This window comes from Vidua macroura, chromosome 9 (assembly GCF_024509145.1).
Source record: "Vidua macroura isolate BioBank_ID:100142 chromosome 9, ASM2450914v1, whole genome shotgun sequence".
In the NCBI taxonomy this organism is placed as follows: domain Eukaryota; kingdom Metazoa; phylum Chordata; class Aves; order Passeriformes; family Viduidae; genus Vidua; species Vidua macroura.
Window position 1 is genome coordinate 15,765,998 of NC_071579.1, and position 13,804 is coordinate 15,779,801.

The 13,804-nt window shown below is 39.4% G+C and overlaps 1 protein-coding gene across 1 annotated transcript in view; it reads left to right on the forward strand.

The window, feature by feature from the left end:
* The first annotated feature begins 4,685 nt into the window (after positions 1-4,685).
* The window catches only part of ABCA4 (ATP binding cassette subfamily A member 4), a 65,460-nt gene continuing 56,341 nt past the window's right edge, over positions 4,686-13,804 (forward strand). Inside the window, exons 1-5 of the mRNA XM_053985094.1 lie at positions 4,686-4,751; positions 7,187-7,280; positions 7,578-7,719; positions 10,084-10,223; positions 12,933-13,060. Of these exons, the coding sequence (XP_053841069.1) occupies positions 4,686-4,751; positions 7,187-7,280; positions 7,578-7,719; positions 10,084-10,223; positions 12,933-13,060 (570 nt within the window). The remainder of the gene's footprint in view (positions 4,752-7,186; positions 7,281-7,577; positions 7,720-10,083; positions 10,224-12,932; positions 13,061-13,804) is intronic.

Here is a 13,804-nt window from a genome sequence, read left to right on the forward strand (position 1 = left end):
CCTCAGTGTCTCCCCTGAGGTGATGGGCCCACAGCTGGGCACAGCTCTCGAGGTGTGGCCTCACCAGTGCTGAGTACAGGGGCACAATCACTGCCCTGCTCCTGCTGGCCACACTATTCCTGATACAGGCCACGATGCCCCTGGCCTTCTTGGCCACCTGGGCACACGCTGGGTCACGTTCAGCTGCTGTCAACCAGCACTCTCAGGCTTTTTCCCACTGGGCAGCTTTCCAGACACTCTTCCCCCAGTCTGTAGCACTGCCTGGGATTGTTATGGCCATTTGGCAAATGGTTGTCACACTAGCCAATCTCCAGTCATCTGGGACCTCCTTGGTTTTCCAAGATGGATGATAAATGATGGAGAGAGGCTTGGCGAACTCTTTTGCCAATTCCTTCAGTACTCCTGAGTGGATCCCATCCTACTTCATAGACTTTTGAGTGTCTAAGTGGCACAGCAGGTCACTAACTATATCCTAACAGATTACAGGGGAGGTTTTCTGCTCCCCATCCCTGTCTACCAGCTCAGGGCGCTGGTTGCCCTGAGGACAACCAATCTTCGTGTTGAAGACTAAGGTAAGGAAGGCATTAAATACCAAGGCCTTTTCCTCATTGTTGGTTACAATGTTTCTCTCTGCATGCAATAAAGGATGGAGATTTCCTTTGGCCCTCTTTTTGTTGTTAATCCATTTATAAAAACACTTTTTATTATTTTTCACAGCAGTTGTCAGTTTGAGTTCTAGCTGAGATTTTGCCATTCTAATTTTTTCTCTATGTGACCTGACAACGTCCTTGCGCTCTTCCTGAGTTGGCTGCCCCTTCTTCCAAAGGTCATAAACTCTCTGTTTTTCCCTGACTTCCAGTGAAAGTGCCCTGTTCAGCCAAGGCTGGTCTTCTTCCCTGCTGGCTCACCTTTTCAGCACGTAGGGATGGCCTGATCCTGTGCTTTGTTATCCTTTGTGCCAGAAGCCAGGTTAAAGTGGGTGGTTTAGGTGGCACCTGTGTGCAGGGGCTCGAAGGCCCAGTGATGGTGCTGGGGAAGAAGCAGAGTGCAATGCTCTGCTGTCGGAGCTGCAGTGGGCTCGGGGAAATCTAGACAGTGTTAAATTCAGTGAAGCAGTTTTGTGGAGGATTTTCAAAGGTGTCACCAAAGCCCTGTGAAGGGGAAAGAAAAAGGCAAGCACTGCCACATGCTTTTTAATTTTTTTTTTTTTTTTAATAATGAAGGCTGGATTGTTGTTCAGTTTCTGTTTGGAAGAACAATCACAGGGAAGCTGTGATAGTGCTTATATAGAGTCATCGCCCAGCATGAGCACTGGTAGGAGGTTTTGCTGCATTGCTGTTTCAGATGCCCTTTACAGATTAAAATCTATAGGGAATTCAGTGTTCACTCAGTTCTTAAGTGTAGTGGTCTTTTTCTGAATTTAGAAGAATGTTGTTATGTATGCAAATGAACTTATTTTTTTGAAATTGAATTTCTTTCAGTGCCTGCTCTTTTTCTGATTGCAGCTGTCCCAAGCCAACACTGATTTTATGAGCAGGGTGCTTCCTGTAAAGAGTGAAGATAGATCTCCACCATGACTAATAACTCCAGAAGTTCATGTAGCTCCTCAGTCCAAGTGGAGTTCACACATTATTACTAGGTACTGTTCTTTATCATGGTTCTGCTGTGCTTTTTTATTATAGTGTTTTGCTCTACTTAAAGTAGTAAAACTTGAATCTTAACCACACAAATCTGTTAGTTTCTCTGAGTAATGCCCGGATCGGAAAGGATCTTTCAGGGCTGAAAATTAATTATTCTTTATTTATTCTGTGCTGCTATGGAGTCTGAGGTTTATCTGTCCAGTGACTTCTGACTGCATTATTTAAGTTCTTCTTTTCCTACAATTTTGTCTCATCTTCACCTGTCTAATTTAGGTTTCAAAGCATTATAAGGTTAACGCACATTCCTGAAACTGTTCCCTTAAGGAAAGCAAGATTCTTTCCCTTTAGCTCCTAGTGAAGGTTTTATAAATAAACCAGTCTGGGGGAGCAAATTGTTCATGATGAAATTAGAGGTGAGCCTGAAGTGTGTCTGATGAGAAACGGAGAAACTTCCTTAAAGTTTTGTATGTTGATTGAACTTCATTACTGCCATAACTTTAATAGCGATTTTAAGTACTTTTAAATTCTGACTCATGTAGCACAGTGTTAACCTTGATAATCAATCTAGTAGTCACTTTCTTGGAGAGCATTTTGGCTTTTTTTTTTTTGTCTCTTTATGCATATTAATTAGGTTGTCATTGAATTACTTCTGTTATAAGCAATGGCTCCCTGTCACTCTCAGCAAATATAACTAGCAAGGTTCAATGTAAAAAAATATTGAAGATTACATAGCAAGCACAATCTGTATAACCTGACTTACTGCCCTTTTTTCCCCACCAAGGTTTATTTGGTTTGGCTTCTTTGCTATTTATATTTTTAGTCTCAGTAAAATAGTTTGATTTTTCAAAGCAAATGCTAGCAGCCATTTTATCTGTCAGTCATCATCTCATTTATGGCCTTGCATGACAAATTTTCTAGATACTAGTAGTATAGCTACTACTGGTTCAAGAGTGGTGCAGGTATGTCATACATAAAACATTAGCTAGGACTCTCTAGTACTATGCAATCTCTCACTGGGACAGAAACTCTTAATGGTGGGTGGCTGTCCTGGTTTTGTCTCAAACCGAGACAGTGGCTCAGTAAAGAACCATCAGAAGGAAAAGAAGAGTCTGGGCCTTTGACAGACTACAGTTTTTATGGCCTTGAGATGAAAGCTTGAATTTCCTTTCACAACTGTTGCAGAGAGATTGCAGCTTACGTCTGGGGTTTAGAGGAATGCAAGAGGAGTTGGAGTGCAAAGCTATCTCTCCCTCATTTGTTCAGCAGTAGGGTTCATTTTTCAGAGTAGCAACAGATTCAAGAGCCCTGGGCTACACAAAAGTGTAGAAAGTGTCAGAAAGCTGTCTGACTGCCTATTGCTGGCAATTCAAAGTGGGAGGCTGTCACACCCCGAAGTGTATTTCTTCAAACCATCAGGTGTTAGTCCACATTCTCTTCACAGCAGCAGTAGCTTTTTATAGCTAGTCTTTTTGCTCTAAACTTAAGCAGTTAGAGTTGATGGAGGGACATTGAAAATAGCGTGAAACTGTTGATCTCCAAAATATGGAGAATTTTCCAAGTTTGGTATTGCATGGATGTTCTTTATGCAGGTTGCTTTATTATTTGATCCCTGTAAGCAGCACAGCCAATTCTTACTGTTTGGTCCTAAATATCCTGCTTCAATCTCATGCCTGGTATATCAGAAGAGATTGCACATTCTTCAGGGTCCCTTTCTACCAGGGTTAGTCACAGCGGATGCCAACCACCAAGAGGTGGCTAGTGCTGGCCACCTCTTCCCTTGAGGTTGAAATTCCTTTGCAGTTCATAAAATGTGGACTTGAGATGATTTTCTGAAATAATCAAATTTCTTATCTGACGTTTTTCACTACTGCTTTGTTGACACATTAGGCCAAAATATCCTGACTTGTTTTCCAAACCTTGTCTCTTAAAATCAGACCAAATCTCCTTCAATTTCCAATAATTTCCAGAAACAAAATTCTAGAAGAATGGTGAAAAGTGAGACTTAAAAAAAATATCAAATCCATAAGTGGTTTTACCTGTGTAAGTTTTTGTAGAGGTTTGAGTAATCTGCAGTGGAGGCCCCCAGTCTTCCCATAAAATCAGTTCTGTTATGTCACCATTCTTATAATTATGGTGTGCTTTCCAATATCTGTCTCCTATTTCCTTTTCAATGCTGTCACAGTTACTAATCATTCATAAGGAAACTACTCTTCAATCATTAAGTCCCATAAAGCAGCAATAAAGTAGGAAGTTGATGCAGGTAGCAAATTAAATTATTTTTTATTTTTTAACAGGCCCATTTATATGATATTTGGATTTAAATGTCAAATTCCTTTTTCCTTTTGAAGGTAAAAATTCCTGGTGATTATAATGAGTCATGAACCTGAAAGACAGAGCATGCAATGGTTTAAATCCTGTGGTATATGTACTAAAATGTAGTGGGAGTTGCTGAATTTAAAAACATAAAAATAGGAGATCCTGTATTTTTTAAGGAAATGGCAGCAGAATGGATTTGCTTTTATAAAATCCATTTCAGACTCTGTTAATCAATGTACTTTTATCATGTCTGAATGGTAAGCCTAATTGTATCATAATAGCTAAACAGTTTTATATAAAATAATGTCTAGAAGTAAATCCATCTTTTCTTGGAAAAAAAAAGTTTAAAAACACAGATTTGTTGTGATAAATGATGCAACAATTAACTGCCTTCGTTATATGCATTCCAAGTTAATAGCCAGATTCAATGTTTGTGGCTTTTTTTGTTTGAAAGAGATGTTCTTCCTCTCTACTGCTTTTCAGTGCTGATAAATGTGTCACAGGAAGTAGCCTCCAAACAAAGGAAACTCACGATTTTTCATGCATGATAGTGTATCAAGTGCAAAACTAAATGGTGCAGACAATGGAAGGAACCGATTTCTGTGATAATACAATCTTAAAATAAGAAGAGAAAGCTGTTGTTTTGCTCTAAGGTCTGTATCTGCTGTCAGCTGAGAAATGGCAATGCATCCTTTGCCACAGGTTAACCAGAAGTATTGATGCAGAAGAATGAACTTCTTTAGGCAAGTCAGACTTCTACTCTGGAAGAACTGGATCCTTCGGAAAAGACAAAAGGTAAAGTATTAGTCTTTGGATTTCAGGTTTGAACCATGCACTCCACTGGATTAAGTAACTGGTACATTTATCAGCATGTAAAACTCACAAGTCCCTTAAAGAATCACATGTGATCTTTGTAGGGGCCTGTTGTCTGACATCTTGTCTGGTGCAGTTTGCAAAGCTGCTCTTTACAGACCAAACATAGAATATCTGTGTTGGGATTTTCTTTGGCAAATAATGTTGTGTACCAGAAGAGTTGTGGTTAGTAATATTTATATATTTTCACATAAAAAGATCTGTTGTTAGAAAACATAATGAGCATCATTCAGCTCAGGAGGGTTTGATTCCTAATTTTAGATATGCTCTTCACACTTACCTGCTCTTAGATGTGATTCTAATTAGGACCTTACAGTTCACACAGATTGTGTCTTTCTTAGTATGGCTGAATGACATTAGTAAAGCAAAAGCCAGAAGTACTTTAAGTACTTTCAAATCCTCTTAGATCTTATGATATTTCGTCTTACAGCAAGACTTCATTGCAGAGTCAACAGTTTATCCATAGCCAATTTAAGCTTCTCACATTTTTATGGTCTTATCACTGTTTTTGCTCCATTACAGCTCTGGATATTACATTTCTCTGTGCATGTTGCTAGGATTTCTGGCTATTTATCATGTGGTTCTGCAGGATTATGGGCTGCTTTCTGATACTTCTAGTGAATTCTGAGACACCTTTTTGTCCTCTGGATAAGGTCCCCAGGAAAAAGTCAGAGGTCTGACAGCACTGGTCTGTCTTTACTACGCAACACATTATGTACCAAGTTGAAAGAAAGCTTCCCTTGGGCTTCAGACTTCAATCTTTTCCAAACTAGTTAACTCAGACAGAAAGGAACTACCAAATTCAAGTCTGAGGATTTTGTATTTCCTGGGGATGAAGAAAGAAGCAACGTCTGAGCATTAACTGCAGCAGAGGTGGACCAAGGCGTCTCGCCAGTTCTTGTCCCTCTGAGATTGAGTGTTTAGTGCTTGTCCCAAATGGATGGCAATGGATGGTGATCAGACCTGTGGACCCTGCTGGGAAGGGTATTCTGAGCTGTACGTAACAGCTGTCAGGTTTCCCTCTCTAATAATTGTGTCATTGGCCCTTTGCTGCTGGTAAGATCTTGTCTGCTTTTAAAAAGATCAGGTATGCATAACTTCTTAGGTGGTGGTGGATGGGTTTTTTGTTATTGCTCTGCTTTAGAAAGGAAACCCTGAAGAGGAAAAATATTAAGTAGAAAATTGTTGCCTGGTGTAAAGTTTTCTACCCTTTTGTTGTAAGAATATGTTGTTCTTAAATAAGCTGTTAGACAAAATTATAGTGGAAAAACAGGGCAGCTCCTGTTTTTCCTTTTCTTAAAAACCCTGTTCTTAATTATGCTGTGGAGTGCCTTTTGCCCAAAACAACATTCACGTGTAACCCATCTTGTCTTTGGCTCTGCTGCCACGTGCATTATCATTACGTATTTGGTACCTGGTTGGAGAGGAAGGAACAAAGGTAAAGAAACAAGGAGGGCTTTCCTGTGCACGTGCTACAACCCTGAAGATATTTTGTCCTGGCTGTTACAGGGAGGAGCAAAAAAAGTGCCATGTGTCTGGACACAAAAATCCCATTGCTGTTCCTCAGAGCCCAAAGCCTGTGTTACAGGATCAAAGGATTCAAACCTCTGCCAAAACACACAGAGGCGGTAAAACAAACTGAAACACAGGACTGGAGGAAACAGACTCAAAACCAGGCAGGATGTTGCTCTGTGGTAAAGCAGTGCCCTTGATTTTCTGACATGACATGGGAGCCAGTAGCTGTTCTAAGTGTATTGAAAGGCCTGGGCAATAAAGTGGCCTTTGATGGGGTCTTCTGTGTTATTGAATAAGGTGTTTGATCTTAATACATACATTTCTACAAGTATTAGGAAATTAATAACATTGAAATGAATGATGACAAAAAGAAGCAAAAGTAAAGATCAAAGTTTGTAAAGCTTATGCTGAAGTCTTTTACCTTTGGGTAAGCACAGTGTACTGACAGCCTGCTAATGAGCCCAGCAGTGTCAAAGTGTGGATTAAAATAATCCTTCTGTCTCTTATATCTAATCCTTGTTGTAGAGTCATGTACTACCTCCTGCCTCTTTTTGCCTCAGACAGGATGTTTAGATATTTCTTTAGAAGAGGGGGAGAAGCCACTGAGCACTGAGTTAATGGTGATGCTTCATGGCATTCTGAAGAAATCCTCTCAAATTGATTTCTCATTCTGATGAAATTTCCTTCTCAAGTGGTGTAACAGGCAATGGATAGCTACAGGCACATGCTGCACTGGGCTTTTCTGCTGTGAGAGGAGGTCTCATGCCTTTAGCCACCTAGTGACTCTGTGGTGGTCTATTTGTAAAATCTATTTTTAATTTACTTTTTTCCTTTTTTTCCAGCTTCGTTTTCTAGTCGAGCTTTTATGGCCTCTATTATTGTTTCTTGCACTTGTCTGGCTGAGGAAAGCTAATCCACAGTATCGCCAACATGAATGTAAGAATGTTTAAGATGTTATCATGATCTGACTTGTTATAGGTAATGACTTGTTACTGAGAAAGTACTACCTCACTACCTATTTAAAAAGCCCTTCCCATTACTCACAGTTAGTTTCTGTTGAAAATAGCTGTATTGCTTATATTGGTGACTTCTTTTTTCTCAGTTAAAGATAAACCTATGTGATTCCTATCACATTCCTTTTGTAGAGACCCAACTCATTGTGCTATTTATATTCACAAAGGCTGCATTAGAAAAGACAGCTAACAATTTCTATTTTGTGTTTTGGTACTCTAGGTCACTTCCCAAACAAGGCAATGCCATCAGCAGGAACCCTGCCGTGGTTACATGGCATCTTCTGTAACATGAACAATCCCTGTTTCCGCAGCCCTACCCATGGAGAGGGTCCAGGTGTAGTGTCCAACTACAAAAATTCCATGTAAGCAGGTGTAGTGTCCAACTACAAAAATTCCATGTGTAAGACTGGGTTGCAGCAATAGAGACCTGCTAGGGAACTGCTAATAGCTTGATCTGGGCACCTGTTGGGCTGTCACGGGCATGAATGATGCAGGGAGGAAGACTGGAGTATCCTCACCTTGCTTAGAAAGGTCTCTCACTACACCAAGGAATATTTTAAAGAATTGTTCTGTGGTGTGAGTGAAAAGGGAAGATGATAATAATATACCAGTGTGCAAAGAGTGGAACATAAAAATTTTCAGTTCTAGCACTTTGGTTTCATGCTAACAGTTGCAACAAAGTTGAAACAGAGCTTACAATGCTAGCTTTAGGCCTTTTAGAGAGACTTCAGTGCAAGTCTCTAGGGAACACATGTTCACTTAATAAAATCCATAAGAACCTGCTTACTGAATGTCTTGGGACAAACCTTTTTGATAAAAGAGCATGGAATACCTAAGCCTTCTTTTCTCATCACTAGAGTTGTCCCTTCTGAATGAGAGCTCTGATGAAGTAGCAGCAAATAAGAGCCTGCACTGCCACTTCTTATGTAGCATCTGTTTTGGCAATATACTTGTGAGACTTTAATCAGCACATAAACTTCAGATACTAAGCTTGTTTGCAAAATAGGAGGATGGGAGATTTCCAGACTATTATTGAAAAAGGGCTATGGGAGTGTTTTAGTGCATTGTTTGTTACAGCTCAGTCATGAAAGAAAGTATAGCAGACAAGGACCCTTAGAGTGAAAAAAAACCCTGTCAGTCTAAATATAAAAAATGCTCCAAATCTCCCTGTTGCAAAGTCCACTTTGGAGCATCCAATGATTAGAATTCATGAGCTAATAATGTGAAGGCCATTGAAGCCCCTGTCATGTGAAAATCTGTAACGTGGACTTAATTTACCATTTGACCTTTTGTTCCTAGTGAACAGGATTTAAAATAGTCAGCTGAACATTTTTGGTGGGGTAAAGTCAAACACACAGTGAAGCTAGAGGATTCTGTTTTCTGTACATTCTAGCTTTTCTAGGTTGCTTGTTACAGAGCAAACTGTCACTTTGTCAGTCCCAGTAAATCCAGTGCACTACAGCAGAAGTAAATTCATTGTGTTCTCTGAAATAATTTGGTCCTTCCTGTTTGTTGTTTCCTGTAAGCTAAAATGAGTCATGTGGACTGAGATATACTATTGCATGCATGGAAAAACATAATACTGTTGAAGAAGTGTAATGGCCTTACCTGATAGTAAGAATTTTTTATGCTTGTTCGTAAACAGAGAATCTGGTTGCATCCTTGCTTGATCTGCATGTTCTAACCCAGAACCAGTAGCTGACTATTTGTCACAATCAATAGTTGTGACTATTTGTTATTTGTGTTTTCCTGCTCCTTCTAGAAGAAATATTCTGAAGGGACCCTAACAAATTGGAGGGGACTGATGTGTGAGGGGAAGGACGTTTCTGTTTGTGAATGATTCCATGTCACTTACTAGGCTGAGCATATGCCCAAAGTACCCCATTCAACTGCTGGAGCTAGGCCTGGGCTACAGCCAGGGCAGATTTGCACTATAACTGTGAAATACAAGTTGTCTGGGGAAGGTTCTGTGTCCCCAGAAAGACCAGCATGACTAATGAAAAAATGTATGAATGTCCAATCTTCTGCAATACAAGTAGCCCTCTTAAAACTTCTGTGGACTTTCAAATTTAACTGAACTGCAGACTACCTGAAACTGAGGACAAAGCAACTTTTTTTTTCCTCATCCCTAATACAGACTGTCAACCCATCAACTCCTCTTCTCTTCTCTTCTCTTCTCTTCTCTTCTCTTCTCTTCTCTTCTCTTCTCTTCTCTTCTCTTCTCTTCTCTTCTCTTCTCTTCTCTTCTCTTCTCTTCTCTTCTCTTCTCTTCTCTTCTCTTCTCTTCTCTTCTCTTCTCTTCTCTTCTCTTCTCTTCTCTTCTCTTCTCTTCTCTTCTCTTCTCTTCTCTTCTCTTCTCTTCTCTTCTCTTCTCTTCTCTTCTCTTCTCTTCTCTTCTCTTCTCTTCTCTTCTCTTCTCTTCCCTTCCCTTCCCTTCCCTTCCCTTCCCTTCCCTTCCCTTCCCTTCCCTTCCCTTCCCTTCCCTTCCCTTCCCTTCCCTTCCCTTCCCTTCCCTTCCCTTCCCTTCCCTTCCCTTCCCTTCCCTTCCCTTCCCTTCCCTTCCCTTCCCTTCCCTTCCCTTCCCTTCCCTTCCCTTCCCTTCCCTTCCCTTCCCTTCCCTTCCCTTCCCTTCCCTTCCCTGTTTGGTTTTGGGATTTTTTTGACTTGAAAGGTTATCAAGAGTCATCACTCTTAAATTACTGTTTCTTCATTATTTCTTCTTTCAGCCTTGCAAGGGTATATAAAGATGCTCAGGAGCTTTTACTGGAAACCCCTGAAATCCATGACCTTGGAAGAATCTGGGAAGAACTGATCATTATGACTCAGTTTATGGAAACAATGAGAACTAATCCTGAAAGAATTGCAGGTAATTGTTGTGTCTTTATCCTTTAGACTATTTAGTTTTTCCTTCTGAGAGTTGGATAGTAGTTACTTTGGAGGCTGGCAACATTATAATATATTTCACATGTAGCTGTTGCTCTCCTTACTGTTAGGGTAAGTTAAAATCTGTTCAGTGACAAACACCTGTCATTTAAGGGAATGCCTTAGAGGCATTCCTCTCCTTAGAGGCAGTCGGCTCTGTTCTACAACCATCTTCCTTAAATAACAGTAGACGAAACTCGAAAAGCATGGATATTTCACCACACAAAGTAAAACATGGCTTAAGAAATGTCATTAATTATTATTAAAGTAAAAGCAGAATCAGTGAGAAAGGGTCACTGGAAGATGCAGAGGAATGGAAAATTAGAAACATGTCTGAATATATGCCAGGAGCATAACCCGGAGAAGTGCTTACTTTGTCACAGTCTTAGCTAAAACAGGTTTGAAACAGCAAAGAAGGAAACTCTTCATGATGTGCTTAGAAAAAGAAAGCACTGAACACTTATAAACGGAATTGCAAATTCATTGCATTAACTTTTATTTAAAGCAACTTGCCAAACTCAAAACACAGTCCTGGGGAAAATAGGGAATGGTATAATTGTAAATTTTTTGGACTTGAGTATAGAATTTGAAAAGGTACTCTTAAAACTAAAGGTATAAAAATAGTCCGGCTTTGTGAATTGGTCTGTCCCATTTGTGACAGGAATAGCATTCTTATTAAAATTAGTCACTCTCCATACATTTTTAACAGGATGTGTATAAACCATCTAATACACATGGTCCACTCTCCTATCAGAGGTTTATAACTAGAAGTAAAAAAGGGATTATCTCCTTGTAAATAACAGTGAGACAACCAAATGCCCCAGAATGTAAACAAGAACTCAAGTATAATCTGAGCTGTTGTTTGTACCCAGCCATAGAAATCAAACATGACTATTTAGAGGGGAGGAAAAGCATGCCATGGGTTTGCTGTGTATTGCTAAGGGGCCACACCCCATGGTTTAGGAAGTTGCCTTTGCATCCCTTATCAACTTTACTCATGAAATATAGAGTACATTCCCACGAATCCTGTGACATATAATGCTCCTTTAGAATCTGTGGAGATCTTAAATATGTTTTACTTTTTTTAAAAAATAGAAGTTTGGAATTTCCTATTATATAAAACAGTAAAAAAGTCAGTTCTGAAGCTTAACTAATAAAATACAAATTACCCTCTTTCTTCATACAGAAAAAGTTACTGAAAGATTGGCTATTTAAGTTGTCTGTGTTTATAAATTACTACTATCACTTTTAAGTAACAATCTTAATCGAATAGCTGCAAAGTTGAGCAAGGAGAAAATTGCAAATATCAGAGTTCTGATTGCCCCTTCTTCTGATTCCTGAAATCAGACCTGCCTCTTGAGTTGTCCTTCTTTGTCTCAGTCTCCCTTTGCGCTGAGACTTTTGATGAGATGTTTTCTTGTGGTGTGCTTTTTCCTCTGCACCGCCTGGATGCCAGGAAAGGCATCAGTAAGAATATGAGGGACAGACCCCTGCTATTGTTTTCAGTGTTTACTGCTTGAATAAATATGTGGAGAAACAATTGAAGAAGTTCTCAGGCCCTGTAGCCTCAGGTCAGAAAATGCTTAGTGCAAATGGAATTGTGGAAGTTAGTTGGCAAACTCTGATAAGATTCAGCTCACAGAATGGAGTGCATGTTTATTAGTAATGTCTAAAGTTACATTCCCTATGTCAGTAGGATACACACTCTCCTGTCGGTTTCAAATGCATGTTCAAAAGACTAGAAGAATTAGAGCTATTCAAGCATTCTTTACCAAAGTTTGTGCATGGTGTGTGAGGTACCTTTAATAAAAGTATAATTTAATAAAGTTATAATAAATATTAGATGAACATGAGAACTTTTAAGTTTCCAAGCTTTTCTCTTGCACCATGTTGAGGCAGAGTTCTCACTGATACAATTTGTAACAGAGACAAGTTTTAAAAGATTGGAACTGTTTGACTTTAGGAGCAGCACTATTTTGAGTATTGTTACAGACAATATCAGGGAAATCGGTGGCCTCTTACATGTGTCTAATTTAACATCTTACATGTTTAACCAGGTCTCACTGGTTTGCCTGAAGAGTAGTTGTTAATCTACTTTAATATGAAGCATAAGCTACACTTTATGCTTCTCCAAATAAATTGAGTTTTCTCATGGAAGATTTTCAAGGGTCACTTTTGCAATTCTAGAGAATAAGGTTAACTAACTAAAATTGATTGACAACAAGTGATAAATTAGTGTAAATGTAAAGGGTTGACTGAAGTTATTTACACAAGGCTCAGAAGAAAGGACACTAAGAACAGTAGCATACTTGAGTCTGGACTTTTAAAATAAAGCATTACATGAGAAAAAATCAGACACTTTCAAATGTAGTCAGGGCTGCTTTCAATGTGTCCATTGCTGCAGCCCTAGTCTGAAACATCTTTGAGAGATCAGATATGCAGAGCCAGAACACTCAGCATTTTCTGATTATCATTTCCCAACAAAGGATTAAAATGATTTTGAATGGCAAAAATAATTTTAGCCTCAGTTAGTCACGACTAGGTATAAGAGCCAAAGCACATTCTTTTTTCAGGTTTAAGCCAGGATATGAGCTGTTCTTTAACTTCCTTTGTTTGGTATCTCACTGATCTGTGCATTCTTTTTTTCATCCAGGAAGAGGAATACGAATTCTAGACATTTTGAAAGATGGGGAGACCCTCACTTCCTTCTTGCTAGAAAATGTTGGCCTCACAGATTTTGTTGTTTACCAGCTTATTAATGCTCAAGTGCGCCCTGAACAGGTGGGTGGAGTTAACAACTACTGGGTGGTTATCTGTGAGGAACCAATCTCCTGGCTGTGTGTGCAAAGTAGCCTTAGTGAAGACCTTGGGCTCAGAATAACTGATGCCTTATGGGTCATTTGTACAATTTCTCTGTTTGTTTTTTGTGAATCTAGAGGAAGAGATGTTTGGTTTGTCTTTAAAAAATGTTTTGAGTATACATTAAATATTAATAAATTATTAAATAAACAGCAAAATCCGGTTGTTACACCCAAATAATGAGCATCAAGAAACAGTACTGGCAAGTACTGCATCCATCCTCATGACTGAAGACTTAACTCAAAAACATAATGAAGCTGTGCATCCTTTTGAGATAATAGTCCTGATGAGAGAAGAACTATTGGAGGTTCTTAGTTTATAATTTAAATTCTCTGCCCTAGTGTCAGCATGGTAGCTTTTTGGCATTGTCTCACATGAATAGGTGGAAGTGGAGAAGCAGACCCACTTTCTAAAGATTCTGATTGAATAAGAGATCTGCTCAGAAAATTCAGACTGAAAAGTGCAGGTCAAATCCCTCCTGAAGCAGCTAAGCAGGGAACTATGTTTGACCAAGTCCAGGCTATCTCTGCTTCTGCATGTACATGATGTATATGCTTCTGCATGGTGGCTGGGAGCTCTCTGAGGAATGCTGTATTAATGAATGAATATTGCTGAATTGGAATTCTGGCACAATTTCTACACTGCGTTAGTGTGGGTGAAAGCAAG